Source organism: Elephantulus edwardii, unplaced genomic scaffold (assembly GCF_000299155.1).
Source record: "Elephantulus edwardii isolate Elephantulus edwardi_28Jun2011 unplaced genomic scaffold, EleEdw1.0 scaffold00026, whole genome shotgun sequence".
Taxonomy (NCBI): Eukaryota; Metazoa; Chordata; class Mammalia; order Macroscelidea; family Macroscelididae; genus Elephantulus; species Elephantulus edwardii.
The window spans coordinates 6,210,514-6,230,081 of record NW_006399776.1 but is presented as its reverse complement, the minus strand read 5'-3'; the positions used below and the strand labels follow the sequence as shown (position 1 = coordinate 6,230,081).

Below are 19,568 nucleotides of genomic sequence, written 5' to 3'. Positions count from 1 at the left end.
TATTTTGTGTGCGTGTACCGTCAAATCGGATCTGACTGGTACAGGAGGAGATTGTCCCTCCTTTTCCAGCAGAGCATCTGGTGGATTTGAACTATGTGCCTATGTGCCTCTGGGATTGCAGTGCATCTTCTTGCCACTAGGCCACCAGAGCTCCCTTGAAAAAGAAGTTTTATTATTTCTATTTGGTACATGGATTGGAAGAGGGTTACAGTTCCACTAAAAAGTAATAAATAAAATTGACATTTTAAATATTATAAATAAAATTTTTAAAAAATATATATATTTTATTAATTTTGTGTGCGTGTACCGTCAAATCAGATCTGACTGGTACAGGAGGAGATTGTCCCTCCTTTTCCAGCAGAGCATCTAGTGGATTTGAACTACATGCCTCTGGGATTGCAGTGCAGCTTCTTGCCACTAGACCACCAGAACTCCCTTAAAAAAATATTTTTTTTAAGGAGAAAGATGGACACCCTACTCCTGTACAATTTATAGCCTCTGAAAACCCACTGGAGGATCAATTAGGAGTTGGTTCCAGCTCAACGTCATATAACAACTTATAAAATTTAAAATATAAATCAAGTAAAAAAGGAAGTTTTATTATTTCTATTTGGCCCATGGCTCAGGAGAGAACTCCAGGGTATCTAAAAATCTTCCTCTTAACTACAGAAGAATCACCCTAGTGGTATAATGCTGGGCTGCTAACTGAAAGACCAGTGGTTCGAACCCAGCAGTGGCTATGCACGAGAAAGCAAACACAGTTGAGTTCCATTAAGACTTATAGCACTTTGTTCACAGCAAAGAGTTGGAAACAACCTAAGTGCCCATCAACAAACGAATGGATAGAGAAGCTGTGGTATATTCACACAATGGAATACTATGCTGCATTGAAAACCAAGGAACTCATGCAATATTATTCAAAATGAGTGACCATGGAGGATATTACACTGAGTGAAATATCTCAGTCACAAAAAGGCAGGTGCTGCATGGTGCCACTATTGGAGAATAGGACTGACATCAGGGTTGGGGTGAGGCTGAGAAAAATTGGATAAATTATGTATACTGCATTGAAACAGATGAGGAAGAGAACTGTTTGAAAGCGATGTTTATGACAAGAGTCCAGAATGAAGGTTGCATAGTGGAGTGTACTCAGGGCAGGAGGGGGGAATTCTTTTTTTTTGTTGTTGTTGTTTTTTTGTTTTTAAAAATTTTATTGCAATTCAAATCAGCATGTTGGTTCATTTCAGCTCCTTCACTGCCAAACCTGGGGGCAGGGACTGCTTCAGCTTCTCGGCCTTCTCTTTGTCTGTGATGACCAGGGTGTAGAGGTACCTGCTGCACCGAACCTTGAACTTCACATTGTCCTTGTTCTTCTTAATCTTGACAGATTTGGCATCCTTTCGCCTGGCCGTGAGCAGGAAGTCCTTGATTTCCTCAATTTTGCGAGGCATGGCGGCGAGTGTGGGGGTCTGCGGGCACGAGCCGGGACAGCCAGCAGCTAGACGCAAGGAGAGCAGAAAAGGGGGAATTCTATACCAATGAAATAACTTTTCTTTTACTTTTCAAAGAGAAGAGTAAACTGGGGGGAGGGGCGGGCAGGGAGAAAAATGCAACAATGAATGAATAGAAATCCAAAATCTCTGTAAACGTTCATGAAAATTAATTTTTTAAAAATTTTTTTAAAAAGACTCACAGCCGTGAAAACCGTATGTTGTTGTTAGGTGTCATCAAGTCGAGTATGATTCACAGTGCTCTGTGAACAACAATCTGAACTCAGTCTTATCTTGTGCCCTCCTCACCATTTCTGGCACACTTTAGCCCATTGCTGCAGTCACTGTGTCAGTTCATCTTGCTGAGGGTTTTCCCCTCTTTCACTGACCCTCCATGTTTCCAAGCAAAATGTCCTTGTCTAAGAAATAGCCTCTCCTAACAACACTCCCAAATTATGTGAGACAAAGCTCCACTATTCTTGCCTCCAAGGAGCACTCTTGCGGCACTTTCCCACTTTTCCAAGATATATTTGTTTGCCCTTTTGGCAGTTCATGGTATATTCACCACTTTTCTCCAAACACCAGAGCTCAAAGGCATCAATTCTTCTTCTGTCATCCATCTTTGCTGTTCAGCTCTCAGAGGCATAGCAAGTAATTGAAAAGACCATGCCCAACCCTATAGAGCAATTCTAGTCTGTCCTGTAGGGTCACTATCAACTAGAATCAACTTGATGGCAGAGTTTGGTGTGGTTTGGTTAGCTGGAGGGAGAAGATCAGGCAGAAGTCAAGATACCAGCAGAATGCAGAGGAGCACCTCAGGGGAGCTACTTAAATACCACTGGGCTCTAGATTCTCCTAGTTGTACCTGAGTGGCCTTTGAGGTGGTCTGTGGGGCTAGAGTTGATCAGGTAGGCAGCCTTCTTTTTTATGAGGTGTCTTCCTCATCTAGGAAATGGCTTTCCTCCAAAAGTCATATGATGGAGCTCTGTGCAAGCAGCAACCATGGCATGCAGATCCAAAAAGGCCTAGTTCAAGTTCTTTCCCAGGGCCATGGTGGCTTCCATAGCATCCAGAGTCCTACTCTACTAATCCTGCTGCACATATCTTGGAAGACGGCATAGCATCACACTACTTCAGCATCTTCAAGAGATGCTGCTCATCTTGTGCTTCTCCTTTGCCACTTTATGGAAGAACTGGCCCACACTGCCACAGCCACATTGTAACAGTCAAAACAGAAGCCCAGAGAAAGATAGATGTAGAGGGCCTGCAAAGCAAGTTGATCAGGCAATTGACAATGTCTTCTTTTTGCTGGGAAAATTTTGACCAGTCCAAGAGCTCATTGGTCAACAACAAGAAGCTAACCCCCCAAGCAAAATGGTACCTAGTATTCCTGGAAACAGGAGATGAATGAAAGATATCTTTGGAGACTGAGTTTGGATGGTGGTTGGAGTATGGAGATGAGAAGTCCCTGGGGTCTGTTTGATCTAACCAGTGCAGGAGCAAGAGGCAAATCTGTAGCACCATCAGATACACATGTGGTACATACCAATTTTTCTTGACATGCCTCTTTTTAGGTCTTATAGTGGTTGTCTCAGTAATACTGAGTGTCTGTTTCCAATGGATCAACAATTTAGAGTGAGCATTTGGAAAGAACCTTTCATGATGGAATGCAGGCCCTAAGTTAATAGAGTGGGAAAAGTATTTGTGGGCAGGCAGCCAGGACACAAACCAAACCAAAACAACCTACCCTACTATGGTTGAGTCAATTATGATTCATAGAGACCCTCCACTGGGCTTCCCAAGCCTATAAATGATTATGAATGGCGATCACCCAACTTTCTCCCACGAGAACTGACAACTGACCTTTCACGCCCCACACATAATGCACTACACCACCAGGGTGGTAAACTGGAAAAAAACTAGGCTTTGGATGAAGTCTGAAAAAGTCTGACTTCAGACTCAGCTTTGGTACTTGTTCATTTTGTAACTGGTCAAGTTTCACAACCTTTCTGAATGTATTTGCTCACATGCAAAATGGGATTGTTAGAAAGATTAAATGAGGGATGTATGCAAACATTCAGAACAGTACCTAAAACAGAGTCCTTTTTTGATAGACATCCACTCCCTCTTCATCTTCTGTAAAAATGGCAAGAGGTGGTGTCTGACCTCTTCTAACTTCTTGAGAGAGAAAGAGAATTAGAATTAGTAGCCCCAGTCTGATTCCCATGAGGCAGAGGTCAAACATGCCTCCACACTCCAATCGCTTTACCAATTCTGACATCAATTGTACCTTTCACAGCACTCTCTACTTCTCTGCGGGATGTGATTCACTGCATCAGGCACACAAGTCTCACAGACAAGACCCATGATTATGAGGCTTATTAGGGATAAAATAGGTTACAATTCAGAATCAGAAACAACTCAGAATATATTTATTCTTTCAGGAAAAGCTCTTCTCAGCAATGCCTACATAGGCAGCCCTCTTCCTGTAAGATCCCCCCTTACACCTCTCTTTTCTTTCTACGAAGATGGCGCTGAAAGAGAAGAGGGAAGCGACTCTTCCTCCCAAAACTGAAGCCAAAGGCCAAGAAGGCAGTCCTGAATGGTATCCACAGCCACAAAAAGAAAGAAGATCCACACATCACCCACCTTCCAGTGGCCTAAGAAACTGAGACTCTGAAGGCATACCAAATCCCCCGGAAGAGCGCCCACAGGAGAAACAAGCTTGACCACTATGCCATCATCAAATTTCCCCTGACCACTGAGTCAGCCATGAAGAAGATAGAAGATAACAAAACACTTGTGTTCATTGCGGATGTCAAGTCAACAAGGACCAAATTAAATAAGCTGTAAAGAAGCTCTATGACACTGATGTGGGTAAGGTCAACACTTTGATTAGGCCTGACAGAGAGAGAAAGGCCTATGTTCGACTTGCTCCTGACTACGATGCTTTGGATGTTGCCAACAAAATTGGGATCATCTAAACTGAGTCCAGCTGGCTAATTCTAAATACAAATTTTTCTCACCCCCCCCCAAAAAAAAAAATCCCCTCTTTACACCTCTGATACAGCTCATTTTGAGTCTACCAAGATGACAAAACTGACCAATCCCCATATAAAATTCCATATACCTTATTTGCATGGTCCCACCCTACAAGAGTTTTATGTACTTAATTGCATTACTAACCTAGCTATCTAATTCCATTAGTGGGCTACAAGTACCTGCCTCTACTTTACCAGCAATGATGTCCTTCTCCAGGAACTGGTCCCTCCTGACAACATGTCTCAAGTACGTGAGATAAAATCTTGACATCTCTGCTTCTAAGGGACATTCTAGCTTTTCTTTTTCCAAAGGATATTTATTTGTTCTTCTGGAAAATATAAGGGGAGCTCTGGTGGCCTAGTGGCAAGAAGCTGCACTGCAATCCCAGAGATATGCGGTTCAAATCCACCAGATGCTCTGCCAGAGACGGAGGGGCAATCTCCTCCTGTACCAGTCAGATCCGATTTGACGGTACACACACACACATTAAAATTTTTTTTAAAAATAAAAAAAAATATATAGTCACTATTCCACATTGAAGATAATACTTAACAGAATTTGGTGACAGAATGGAGAGACATAAAGATAGAAACTCCATGGAATGTCTACACAGAGACACAGACAGATTCACGAGTCTCTGAGGCTTGGTGAATTTCAGCTTCAGCATATCACATGAACAGGGTGAAACTCAATGACACACATCCTGACAGTAGATTTTCCCAATGCAACATGTTTTTGATTTCTTGACCTCTACTACTACGGATGTTGATTGTAGATGGAAGTGAAATAAATCATTGACAATTTCTATCTTTTCCTGCAAGATAGTCAAACAGCTCTGATTAGTGGAGTGGTTAAAGCACTTGGCTTCTAACTGAAAGGTCAGTGGTTCAAACCTACAAGCTCTTCCATAGGGGAAAGATGTGATTCCACAGATTTTAAAGGTTTAGTCTGGGGGACAGTTTTTTTCTGTACTATAGGGGATGCTATGAGCAACAATCAACTCTGCAACAGGGAAGGTTTTTTTAAGGCCTAGACCTGGAAGTCAGATGGTACAATTTTGCTCTATCCTAATGGTCAACGCAAGTTACAGATTCAAAAGTCAGGGAAAATGACTCTGTCTTTTGCTGGGAGGAGAAGTACATGTATACAAGTCACCCCACCTGCTGATCTACTACCTCCAAACTAGCATTCAAGGCACTCAGAGTTCCTTCTAGTATTTGTTTGCAAGGAAAGCCTAAGGCAAAACAGTGTGAGTGGAACAGTAGAGAGAGGATTGATGATGAATGCACAAGTTGTCATAATGCATTTTTCTCTTCATATTTAAGCACTCTGTGCTCATTAAAGTTGCTGTTGTTGTTGTTAGGTGTCATTGAGTCAAGTACAACTAATAGCGACCCTATGAATACAAGATCTGAACCCTGTTCTATCCTGAACCATCCCCACATTTCCTAACACACAAGAGCCCACTACAGCAGTCACCATGTCAGTCCACCTGGTTGAGGGACTTCCTTTCCTTCACCAACCCTCCACCCTTCCCAGCATCATGTCCTTCTCCAAGGAATATTCCCTCCTAACAATATGCCCAAAGTATGAATGGTGAAGGTGAAGCCTCATCATTTTTGCCTCCAAAGAGCACTCCAGCCACACCCTCTCCAAGAAATATTTGTTTGTTCTCTTGGCTGTCCATGGGATGTTCAGTGCTCTTCTCCAACATCACAGCTCAAAGGTGTCAATTCTTTTTCTGTCATCCTTATTCATTGTTCAGTTCTCAGATGCATAGCAAGTGACTGGAAAGACTAGGCCTGAATCAGACACACCTTGTTTGCTAAAAGTCAGAAGAACTTGAAGCAATTGTTGCAGAAGATCAAGGAATGCAGCCTTCAGTATGGATTGTAAATCAATGTCAAGAAAACAAGGATTCTTACCAATGGACTGATAAGCAGCATCATGACGAATGAAAATGAGGTTGAAACTGTCAACAGCTTCATCTTGCTTGGATCCACAATTAACATTCTTGGTACCAGCAGTCAGGAAATAAGGAGACCGGGAAAATCTGCAGTTAGGGACCTCTGCAAATTATTGAGGCTCATTAAAGAGAATCTGGAAAATATCTTGAAAGCTAGAAACAGGTCAATTGTAATTAATGTTGTAAAATGAAATATGTATAGATGATTGCATGAAAAACTGATATGAGTTTTAAATGTTCATTAAAATAAAATTAAAAACCTAGAAAGCAAGTTTAAAATGACAGCCAGAGTATTAGAAAGAAATAAAGAGCGTCTGGAGATGGGTCTTCTCCTGAACTCCCCAGTCTTGAGAGAAAAAAAATAAAAGAAGGAAAATCAAAGGGGAAAAAAAAACGTTCTCAGGTTGACCAGCTGCTGAATATTTCTTTAAGAGAGGAAGAACTAAGCAAGTCTTTGCAATGCATGGATAACACCTTTTACAGGCTCGTGCAGCACTTCAGATAGCTTTATGCTGAAGTCCAGCGACTTCTTATGTTCAAGCAACAGGTAAGAGTAGACAGAATGTTTACAGAAAATGGATCAGTTTTGAAACCAGATTTTAATATACTTACCAAGCTACTTTCTTTTTAGATAACTGTGGAGATGAGTGCACTGAGGAACCACAGAATACAGATTCTACGGGGATTACAAGAAACATATGAACCTTCTGAATACAGATTCTACGGGGATTACAAGAAACATGTGAACCTTCTGAGCACCCAGACCAGGTTCCCTGTAACCTTTCCCAAGAACAGAGGAACAGTAGATCTCAGTCGTTATCTGATGCCACACTGCTACCTGCTCCCCTTTTCCCAGTTTTCCTGGACCCTCCATCTTCCCATGTGTCACCATCATCTACATCTTCTGCTTTCCAAGCCCATGGCACGATCCCTGCTCCAGACTCATCAATTCAGATTAAACAAGAACCTTTGTCTCCTGAACGTGATGAGAATGTGAATACTGTACCACAAGGCTCTGCTGGTAGTGTGTCCAAGGAATTACCTCAAACCAATAGTATGTAAGCTTTTTTCTCCAATAATTGTACCAAGGCAATTTTGTATCTGTGATGTAAAGTCATTTCATGTAAAATAAATAAAACTAAAAAGAAAAAAATCTTATACCATCCTTTCACCATTCAAATACCATCACTACTTTATTTACCTAGGATTACTGAACTCTTTGAAGAAAAATGGGTGTCAGGATAGGAGGAGGAAGACCCACTAATAATCTGTATTACGCAGATAACACAACCTTGTGAAGAAGTGAAGAAGACTTGAAACACTGCATAAGGAAAAAAAGACTACAGTATTCAATACAGATTACATCTCAATATCAAGAAGACAAAAATCCTCACCACTGAGCCATCAAGCAACATCATGTTAGATGGAGAAAAGATTGACATTTTCAACGAATTCATCTTACTTGGATCCACAATCAACACTGTTAGCACCAGAAGTTAAGAAATCAAAAGATGTAATACTTTAGGAAAGTCCACTGTCAGGGACCCCTCCAAATTACTGAAGATTAATGATACCAGTTTGAAGATTAAGATGTACCTGCCTCAAGCTATGATCTTTTCAATCATTTACTATTCATCAGACTAGACAATGAATAAAGATGACAGAAGAACTGGTGTCTTTGAGTTGTGATATTGGAGAAGAGCACTGACTATCCCATAGACTGCCTAAAGAGCAAAGAGGTATGTCTTGGAGAAGGTGTAGCCAGAGTGCTCCTTAGAGGCAAGGATGGCAAAGCTTTGGCTCACATACTTTGGTCATGTTGCTAGAAGTGACTATTCTTTGGAAAGTGACATTATCAAGGAAAAGTTGAAGGTCAGTGAAAGAAAGACCCACGAGATAGATTTAGATTAACACAGTGAATGCAGCAATGGGTTTGTCACAGATAATGAGGATGTCACAGGACAGGACAGGATTCAAATCTGTTCTGCACAGTATTGCTATGAGTTGTACTTGACTCAATGCAACCTAACACAAACAAATGCTGCCATAACAGAAATTCCACAAGTACATGGATTTAAAGAAGAGAAAACAATTTTCTTACAGTTCTGGAGGCTAAAAGTCCCAATCACGCTTTTGGCCATGTCAATTCTAGGAGTGTCTCTTTGAGTTTCTGGGTTGGCTGGTGATCTTCAGGATTCACTGGTGTTCACTGGAGTCTGTCTTCCCCAACTCTTTGTGTTTCTGTATCTGTTCTGGTCATTTTATAACTGAGAAGTGATTCCTTTTAGGACCTACTTTATATTCTATCATTAATGTAACAAAAAAAACCCTCTATTTCCAAACAACATCATATCCATCCACAGGCACAGAAGTCAGGATTTCAATACATATTGTTTGGTTTTTAGTCTTTAATTATGATTTATTTGAGAGTGTAGGGTGAACAGGTCTTCCACTCAATAATTCACATATTGTTGTTGTTTGGTGCCATCGAGTCGTAGACAACTCATAGTGACCCTATGAACGAACGGCCTGAGCACTGTTTGTACATAGAGTTTCTGGAGGCAAGCCATTTTGGAAGTGGATGCCACTCCTGCTTCCAGACTTGTTTTAGTCGGGAAGCTCCAGCCAACACTGTCCACCATCAGTGCCCATTACCATGATTGGCACATCACTGTCACAGTCTTCAGCATCACAGCAACCACGAGTTACCTCTGTACAGCAACACACAGACCAGTGCTATACCACCTATTGTGTCTTATAACACTAACTGCCTCTCCCACAATATTAGTTCTTTTCCTACTTCTTGTGGTTTTTTTTTTCCATTCAGCTTCCTTTTCTGCCTTCTGAGCTGTATCCCTGGGCAAAGTCTGTCCTTTAATCATGTTTAGTTGTTTGTTCTTGGGATTCCACACCTTCCTGGTGTTATTATTCATCTTCTAATTCTGGCATGATGTCCCTCTCCAAGGACCTGTCTCTCCTTACAACATGTCCAAAGTATGTCAGACAAAGCCCCAGAATCCTTGCCTCCAAGGAGCAGCCTGGTTTAACCCTCTCTAGGATGAATCTGTTTGTTTTCTTGGCAGTCCATGGTACATTCAATACTCTTCTCCAGCACCACAGCTCAAAGGCATCAATTCTCCTTCTATCCTCCCTAGTCATTGTCCAACTCTCTGATGCATAACAAGTGATTGCAAAGACTGTGGCCTGTATCAGGCGCACCTTAGTCTCCAGAAAGACACCGCTGCTCTTGAGCACTTTGGAGAGGTCCCTAACAGCAGACTTTCCCATGGCAATGCGCCTTTTAATTTCCTGGCTACTGGTGCCAAGAGTGTTGACCATGGAGCCGAGCAAACTGAAGCCGTGAACAATCTCAATCTCTTCGCCATCCATCCTGATGCTACCGATTGGTCCAGTGGTGAGAATCTTTGTCTTCTTGACATTGAGCCTCAGTCCATACTGAAGGCTGCAGTCCTTGACCCTCTGCAGTAAGTGCATGAGGTCCTCCTCAGTTTCAGCGAGCAGGGTTGCGTCATCTGCATAACGCAGATTGTTGATAGATCGTCCACCAATCCTAACACCATGCTTCTCCTCATAGAGCCCAGCCTCTCGGATAATCTGTTCTGCATACAGGTTGAAAAGGTATGGAGATAGGACACATCCCTGGCGTACACCCTTCCCAATTTTGAAACTCGACAGCACATAACAACAACAACAATTCTGGCTATTGCTTATCTAGAAGTTCAACCACAGGTGTGGCTTACTATGCAATAAAGGCCAGTCTCAAGGGTTCCACCAGTCTCTATCACACCTGTAAGCTCAGTGTTTTAGATGACTTTGACTTATGTTGCACATATGTCACTTATTCTACCAGGGACCTTCTATTGTTATAGCCAGGTTACTTTCAGTTCTTCTGGTCTTAAGGTCATGGAGACTAAAGTTCTCCAGATTCATTAGTCTTTTGGACTAATAGTCATCGATTTTTCTCTTTTTTTTTTGCTCTGGATGGAGAGATACCAATAGTTGCATCTTGTTTGTTGCTATTGTTAGATGCTGTAGAATTGGCTAAGACCCACAGCGACCCTATGAACACCAGATCAGAAACTTGTCCTGTCTTCCAACCTTCTTCACAATCTTTTATATGCTCAAATCCACTGTTACAGTCACTGTAACAATCCATCTTACTGAAAGTCTCTTTCTTTAATCTTTCCCAGTGTGATGTCCTTTTTCAAGGACTGGCCCTTCCTGACAATAGGTCCAAAGTATGTGAGACAAAGTTTCACCATCCTTGCCTCTAAGGAGCTACAGATTAGTCAACATACATATTCTGAGGGAACAAAATTAAATCTATAACAATCACTTTCAACCCAGAGAGATTATTTCTGTCTTTCTCCTTATGTATATGTTTTCTTTTTATAGGTTAAAAGCAACATAAGGTAGTGAGAAGTGTGATTTTTTAATATCAAGGGGAAAGGATCACTCAGTCATTTTTTCAGATCATATCTACTGAGTACTTACAGTATCAAAAGTTTTACCTGATCTAACTGACTTAAAGGAAGCTGAGTGGTCTAGTGGGTAAGGAATTACAATACCAAAGGCAGGGTATTTGAATCCACCAGCTGTTCCTTAGGGGGAAAATGAGCAATCTCCTCCTGTGTGACTTATAGCCTCAGAAAATTCTCTGGAGGGTTAGCTATAAGTTGGTTCCAACTGCATGGCATTGAGTGTTTTGCCTAACATCACACAGATGTGTTGTTGTTGTTGTTGTTATGTGCCATTGAGTCGCTTGCGACTCATAGCGACCCTATGTACAACAGCCCTAAACTCTGCTCTGTCCTGTGCCAATCACACTGTCTCTGACACTCCCATCCTAATTATCCCAGTCACCGAATCAATCCACCTCATAGAGGGCCTTCCTCTCCTGCGCTGTCCCTCCACCCTCCCAAGCATGATGTCCCTCTCCAAGGACCAGTCTCTCCTCACAACTTGTCCAAAGTATGTTAGATGGAGCCTCAGAATCCTTGGAGGCAAGGAGCCACCCGGTTTAACCCTTTCCAGGACAAATCTGTTTGTTTTCCTAGCAGTCCATGGTATTCTCAATACTCTTCTCCAGCACCACAGCTCAAAGGCATCAATTCTCCTTCTATCCTCCTTGGTCATTGTCCAACTTTCTGATGCATAACAAGTGATTGCGAAGACCATGGCCTGTATCAGACGCACCTTAGTCTCCAGAGAAACACCATTGCTCTTCAGCACTTTGGAGAGGTCCCTAACAGCAGACTTTCCCATGGCAATGCGCCTTTTAATTTCCTGGCTGCTGGTGCCAAGACTGTTGACTGTGGAGCCAAGCAAACTAAAGCTGTGTACAATCTCAATCTCTTCACCATCCATCCTGATGCTGCCAATTGGGCCAGTGGTGAGAATCTTTGTCTTCTTGACATTGAGCCTCAATCCATATTGTAGGCTGCTGTCCTTGACACTCTGCAGCAGGCGCTTCAGGTCCTCTTCAGTTTCAGCAAGCAGGGTTGTGTCATCACACAGATACCAGAAGAAAAACTCTAATCTTGCTCAGACTCTGAAGCCCACACACTGAACCCCTATATCACCCCTGTTTTGTACTCCTCACTATGGCTCCTTGATGGAGATTCTGAGCCTCTCTGCAAAGGGGAAACAATCCTCAGAGTTGTTTTAAGCATCAGCAATCATATGTTAAACGTGACGTGGCACACACACAGTAGATGTCTCAACAAAAAGTGACTGTTTACTATTTGAAACTGAATTTTTATTCTAGACATGTTGAATCTGTGGTGAGAATGGAGCCTCCACGTGAAGTCAGAGTTGCAAGTGCTATAAATGTTTAGGCACTGCGACAATAAAGGGCCCTGCCTAGCCTCTGATTCCTCTCTGCCGCCCTTGCCACATGACCCAACAAGTTAGTTCACCTGAGCCTGTTTTCTCATCTGTTAAATGGGGATAAAAATAGTACCCACTTCCTCAGGCTTGTTTTGAGTAAAAAATGGAGTGTGAGAATTGCTTAGAAACAAGGATTTGGGGCAATACCAGTGCTCAATAAATGCAGGATTTTATGTCTCAAACACATACAAAATGCCCATAAGGTTATATTTTGTGTTCAGATCTTTGAATGTTTAAGCTGTTTGGGAAGCTCTGATGGCTTAGTGCTAAGAAGGTGCACTGCCAACACAAAGGTATAAAGTGTGAATCCACTAGCTGCTCCATGGAAGACAGATGGCAATCTCCTCTCATGAAATTTACAGCCTCTGAAAACCCACTGTTGTTGTTAATCATCAAGTCAGAATTGACTCATAGCAGACCCTCCAGCAGGTTTTCAGAGACAATTGCTTGGGAGGAGATTGCCCATCTACCTCCCGCATATCAGCTGGTGGATTTGAAACACGTGCCTTAGAGACTGAAGCGGAACCTTATCTGCAGGTCTCCAGAGCTTCCTTGAAACTCCACTAGAGGGTTAACTATGAGTTAGTTCCAACTCAACAGCACATAACAACATTAAGGGTAAAGTGGGAGAAACACAGCACTACACTTCACTCCTGGGAATAGCACATTTGCTTCTTTCCCAGCATACTATCATTGCCTGATAGCCAATACTCTGCCAGGAGTTCTGGAAGAATCAGACAACCCAAAGGCTGGGACTCACAGACCCCATATTCCTACTCATCACCCACCATGTGTAAAGCTGGAGGACCTTGCCACCTAACAAAGTAAAGATTCCAAGAGTTGGCTACAGAACAAGCAAAAGCTGCCCGAGATACCGAGAAAAGCAGAGCTGAGAAATCTAGAAAATGACGGTGTGGAAGATGTTAGAGCATTAGAATATTGTTCTGATATTGTAAGTGGAGCTTGGCTTCAGGAATTCCATGTTTGAAAGGCATTGACTCAGTTACTTCAGTTAACTGGATAGAGCCTTTAATCTAAAGGCAAACTTAAGATGGCAAATTCCACTGGGGGTTGGGGGGGGGGGGGGGGAAGTGACCAGATCTTGACCAGGAAAGGAGAGGGAATCTGAAGGCTATCAAGGGAGCCACGAGCAAAGCGCAGGGATTAACGCAGGGATTTGCTTTTACAGGTAGGAAATGTAAACATTAACACAAGATGAGCAAAGGCCTCAAACAACAGGGAATCACTGTGGGTCAAGCAGGGACACATGGATTCTGGAAAGTGCCTAACAGTTTTCCCATTGTGTCAGAAGGAAGGTGACACTGGAACAGGTATCCAGGATTCCCGTAAGAAAGGTTCTCCACCAGCAGAGAAATGGAAATTATTTCCAAGGGCTGGAGACCAACAACGGGGTTATTCGCATCTGGCTTTCCCGGGTTTCTCAACCGCTCCCTCAGCGCGGCAGGCCTGAGGCAGGAAATGCAGCCCAGGACAGGAAAGGGAGGCTGGAGGCGGCGACCCCACAACACGGGACCCTTGCTTGCCCATCTTCTCCATAGCGTCCCAGCCACGTCCCGGCCCCCAGGGGTCGTGGTGCCCTTTGGGGCCAAGGGGGTCCCTCACAGGGCAGGGCTCGGTGGGGCAGCGTGGAGCAGCTGCGAAGGGGACTAGCCTGGGATGGGGGGCACCCGCAGGGCTCGGGCAGGGGGTCCCCCTCGCGCACCAGGCCGGGAGGAGGGGTGAGGCCGGTCGGAAGCTTGGCTTGGGAGGCCGGGCTGACGCTCATCGGGCGGGGCGGGGCCGGCGGCGCAGGAGTTAATGCTCGGCCCCGCCTCCGTCCCACAGACTCAGTTTCACCAAAAACTTCCGAGAGCAGGCGGCTGATCCCCAGCGCACCCGACCCCGGTTCGGAAGCGGCTGCCGGCCGCGCAGGAAGCCGGGCGCGGACGTCGGCGGCCCCGGCCCCACCCGCTCACCTGCGCAGGTAACCTGGGCCCCGGAGCGCGGAGCGGAGCGGGCGCGGAGCATGTTTGGCCTTTTGTTCTGCGTTCGTGCGCTTGTCCCGGTACGTGAGTTTCTCAGCCGTCCCTGTGAATATCGCGGGGCGGTTGGTCACGGGGTTGTGCGTGGAAGAACCGCGAACCCCACTTCCCTGGTGAGCCCTTCTCACTTCCTCCCCGCCGACCCGCCTTTCTCCAGGTCTTGACCAGGTGTGTCTCTGTTCCTTCCCCTCCCTCAGGCCTCGAGCACTGTCGGAGTCCAGAGGCCGGCCGTGTGACGGTGCTCCGCTGTCGGAGGAGGGCCCGGGGCCCCGGGAGGACGATGGCCGGCGCCCGCCTCGCCCAGGTCCGCATCGCCCCCGCCGCGCTCTGGCTCCTGTGCGCGCTCAGCATTCCGGGCGCCGCCGCTGGGCCGCCGCCGCCCTTGCCGTCCGGGGGAGCCACTTGTCTGGACCTCTTCACTGCCGGAGTACCTGCCTTCGTGCTGGACATCGAGGCCTCGGTCAGCAACGGGGCCACCTTCCTGGGTTCCCCCGCCGTGCGTCGAGACTGGGACTGCGTCCGCTCCTGCTGCTCCACGCACGACTGCAACCTGGCGTTGGTGGAGCTGCGGCCCAACGGCCTGGAGGATGACACCCCTTCCTGCTTCCTCATGAACTGCCTCTACGAGCAGAACTTCGTGTGCAAATTCGCGCGCAGGGAAGGCTTCATCAACTATCTCACGCGGAAGGTTTACAGCTCCTACCGGGAGCTTCAAACCCACGGCTTTGAAGGTGAGGCACAGGGTGCTGGGAAGGGTGGATTTGGAGAGATTCAAATAAGGAACAGTGAGCTTGGGAAAGGAGTGGGAGAGTCCAGGCCCCCCTAGTTCTTCCGCAGAAGTAGGCAGTATGAATAATAAGTAAAAGAAAGGGATGTGCTTGAAAGGGTGACATCTTCCAGTTCAGGCTCCAGGATGTTCAGAGGTGTTGGATGAAAGAAGACCTTCAGCTATAGGGTGTGTGGACTACCCAGGATTCCTGACTTCTGGTCTGGAAGGGCCAAGCCAGGGAGTGAGCTGCCTGGTGACTTAGAAAGGTGCCTCTGGCCAGCACTGTCTTGGGTACTTTGAAGTCCCCATCACTAGCTGCCATGGACTGGTTAGCATCTCTGCTCCCCCCACCCTTTCAGAATACATTCAGACTACCCTGAGGTGTTCTGGGAAAGACAACCAAACCCTAGAGACTAAAAAGTAAACCTGGTCTGAGGATGACCCAAATCTGAGAGAGTGGAGGGGGATCGTGTGGGTGCAGTAATCTAGAGGCTCTGGGGTGGGGAGTGAGGAGGGTTACAGATGAGTCAGCTCACTTGGTATGTGTATCTGCTATGGGAGGGATGTCAGCTGTCCCAGCAGGTTGTGTGCGCTTGCGTGTGTGGACCCAGCTGACTTCTAGAATGAGCCAGGCAGGACTCTCCTTGCTTAGGATCTGGTAGGCAAGCTGCCCACTCATCTTGTTTACTTCCAGGGATAAAGGTTCAAAGTGGGAGCCAGGGCCCTCCAGAGACCTTTGCTCCCCATTCTCTTTTTTACCTGCTGTTGTGACCAGGTGGGGCTCCAGCGCAAAGCAGGTCTCATCTGTTAACTTCAATCTGCACTTTACAGTTTATTGAGTGCTGGCTCACTCATTCGCTCGCTTAGGCCTCGTGACAGTATGAAAGTGCTATTTGTGATCATCCCACTTTCTCAATCCGGAAACTGGGCCTTGTCTTATGAAATAATTTGCCCAGGACAACATGCCCATAAATCGTAGGCTCAGGACTCCAACCCAGGGACACTTCCAAGAAACTTAGACTGTTTTTACATATCTCTTTTGGTAAGGAGTCGTACTGCCAACCAGAGGGTTTGCGGTTTAAATCTACCAGCTCTCTGTGGGAGAAAAATGGGCATTCTCCTCCTGTGTGATTCACTGCCTCTGAAAAACCATTAGAGGGTCTGCTATGAGTGGATTCTGACTCCACAGTACATAACAACAACAACAACCCTTTTCTGAGTAGAAACCCAATACTGATTTTCAACAACCTATTACAAAGTAAGGCAAGAAGACCCAGCTTGGTGGGCCAATACTGGGCTGGGACCAAGTCTAAGTGGTCTGTTTTGCAAAGGGGGGACAGGACCCTTCTATCAACTCTGACCTTTTCCTGGACCAGTTTTCCCCCCTACCCCCACCCCAGGGTGAGAAGCAGGGACCACCAACTCTGGCCCAGGCTGGGCCCTGAACCCCATTGGTCCAAGACCAAAGCCTGTTCCTCAGGAAGTAGCAGATAGCGTAGGTGGTAATGAGTTTAATTGGCCTTCATTACCAGTGGCCTTCCTGCTCTTACAGAGGCCCCATAGGAGTACTAAACTCTAGGGTCTAGTCAGGGAGCTAGATCCACTTCGGCTCACATGGCCTTGGGAACCACCTCCCGCACATGGAAATCCCCAGGACTGTCCTGTTTGGCACAGGAAGTTGGAGTGGAAATGTCCCGGGGCCCTGAACCCTGTTTTGTAGTATGGAAGAAGCTCCGTGTGTGTTAAGGGTTCATTCTCAACCAGGTTCACCTAGAGAGGCTGGACATAGCGAAGGCCAGGGTAAAGCCATTAGGATCTTCTTAGAGGCTGGGGGCTGGGTGGGGCAAGGCAGGCAGGGGGAGGCATTGGTTCCTGTGTTGGGTAGGCCCGGAAGGGTAAATTTGTTCCCTTTTTTCTGCCTGTGGCCAAGCCAGTTCAGCCCAGATTCCTGAGGCAGGAGGCTGGAGGAGCTTGCTCCTTTCCCCTCACCCCTCCTATCTGGCCCTCCCCTCCCTGCTCTTTCTTTTGGAGGAGTGGCATTAGGAGGTGGAGTCTTTGTTTCCTTGGAGATGTTCTAAGGTCTAGCTGCTGGGGGTGGGGGTGGCTTTATTGTCATTGTGCCCTTTACTCCCTTGGAGGCTGGGAAGGAGTTGTAGGGCAGGGCACCTGCCCCTTGGTCATTGATGTGGGGTGGTTGTTTTGAGAGGACAGGAGTGTGAGGGGGGGAGGTGAGGCCTTTCAGATTCATCAAGTTCTGTTACATCCTCCTTCCACCCTGGGAGCCTGGGGTGTCTAGCTTTGTGATAAGTAGGAGTTTTTCAGTAAGGATAGTATTTCCTGAAAAATATAAAGAAAAAGGTAAGGAGTCCTCCTGGCTCAGTGACCCCTTGTAGTGACCTCTTGGCTTTGTTTCTTTGAGGATCCTCTTAGCTCCACCTCACCTGTACCAGCCTAACCACTGAGTTGGACTGAGACAAGCACTTTCTTTTCCCACATTTCCTGTCCATTCTCAAACTCCTGAAACCCAGTTCCCCTTTTACAGTTTTGTAGGCCTTCCTCTCTACCAGGATCCTTGAATGGCACAAATGTTTAAGCACTTAACTATTAGCCAAAAGGTTAGGTTACCTACCAAGAGGCACCTCAGAAGATCGATCTGGCCATCTGCTTCTGAAAGGCCACATCATTGAACACCTGATGGAGTTGTTCCACTCTACACGTGTGGGGTTGCCATGAGTCAGAATGAGGAAGATAACAACAGTAACCCTCTCTACCATTTAGTGTATTTCCATATGGTAATTCTCTCCTTTCTTCACTTTGCTGTCACTGTGTGTCCAATCTCTGTGACTGAGTTGCCAACTGGCTCTGCTTTCCTGTCTCATCAAAGAGGAATCCCTGTGACTCAGCTCCTGTTCTTACTTCTTTACCTTCTCTTCTTACTGTGTGCTCACTTTTGTTGTTGTTGTGTACCACTGAGTCAGCTCCTGCTGGCCCAGGAGGAGATTGCCCCTCCTTCTCCAGTGGAGCATCTGGTGGATTCAAACAGCACACCTTTGGGATTGCAGCACAGCTTCTTGCCACTAGGTCAGTAGAGCTCCCCTAAAATGTTAATGTGGCAACAATCAAAAGGAAACTATTGTGAAGGAATAATTTCCAATATATTAAAGTAGAAGCTTTGGTGGCCTCTTGGATAGGAAGTTATACGCCAACCCAAAGGTGGTGGTGGTTATTATGTGCCGTTGAGTCACCTGTGACTCATAGTGACCCTTTGTATACTAACTCTGAATCCTGCCCTATCCTGAGCCAGTCTCCTCATCTCCGACAGACCTAATCCCATTTCTCCAGTCACCAAGTCAGACCATCTCTTCCCCTCTCCTGTGCTGTCCCTCCACCCTTTCCAGCACGATGTCCCTTTCCAAGAGCTGGTCCCTCCTGGCCACGTGCTTAAAATATGTGAGACAGAGCTTCAAAATCCTTGCTCCCAGGTAACAGCCTGTTAAAATTCATCAGCAAGGGAAAGATGGGCAGTCTTCTCCCATGTGGTTTATAGCCTTTGAAAACCAATTGGAGGGTCCGCTATGAGTTAATTTCAACTGGATGACATTGAGTTTGAGTTTGATTAAAAGAAAAACAGTTAAGAACTGGCATGCTTGTGAGTTCAAAAGCACACTCACACACACAGTGAAAGTCAATAAATCTGGGGAGAGAACCTGACATGACTGGCTAAGAAGATGGGACTATCATCTCACCCCAGTCAGAATAGCAAAATTTAACAGAACAGCAAGCAACAAATGCTGGTGAGGATGTGGAGAAACTGGAACCCTTACTCACTGTTGGTGGAAGTGTTGTAAATGGTATGGTGCAACCACTGTGGAAGGCAGTATGGTGCTTTCTCAAAAAGTTGCAAATAGAGATACCACTTGACCCAGCAATTTACCTACTGGTAATGTACCTTAAAGAGACCATAACTGACATCCAAGCAGATATATGCACACCCATGTTCAACGAGGCTTTGTTCACAATAGCAGTGAGTTGGAAACAACCCAGGTGCCCATCAACAAACAAATGGATAAAGAAGCTGTGGTATATTCGCATAATGGAAGACTATGCTGCAATGAAAAACAAGGAACTTATACAATATTCAAATTGGGTGACTCTGGAGGATATTATGCTGAGTGAAATATCTCAGTCACAAAAGGACAAATACTGCATGGTGCCACTGTTGTAGAAAGTGACTGACATCAGGGTTGGGGTAAGACTGAGAAAAACTAGATAGATTATGTATACTGAATTGAAACAGATGAGGGAGAGAACCGTTTAAAAGTGATATATGATAGCATATTATGATTATC

At 45.4% G+C, this 19,568-nt stretch overlaps 1 protein-coding gene and 1 pseudogene across 2 annotated transcripts in view; one reads left to right on the top strand and one right to left on the bottom strand.

Moving 5' to 3' along the window:
• Positions 1-1,238: 1,238 nt before the first annotated feature.
• Positions 1,239-1,451, bottom strand: LOC102863721 (annotated as a pseudogene).
• Positions 1,452-14,730: 13,279 nt separating this feature from the next.
• SPINT1 (serine peptidase inhibitor, Kunitz type 1) overlaps positions 14,731-19,568 on the top strand; it is a 13,418-nt gene continuing 8,580 nt past the window's right edge. For both annotated transcript variants that reach the window (XM_006883004.1, XM_006883005.1), the window contains exon 1: positions 14,731-15,181. In XM_006883004.1, coding sequence (XP_006883066.1) covers positions 14,731-15,181 — 451 coding nt within the window. The remainder of the gene's footprint in view (positions 15,182-19,568) is intronic.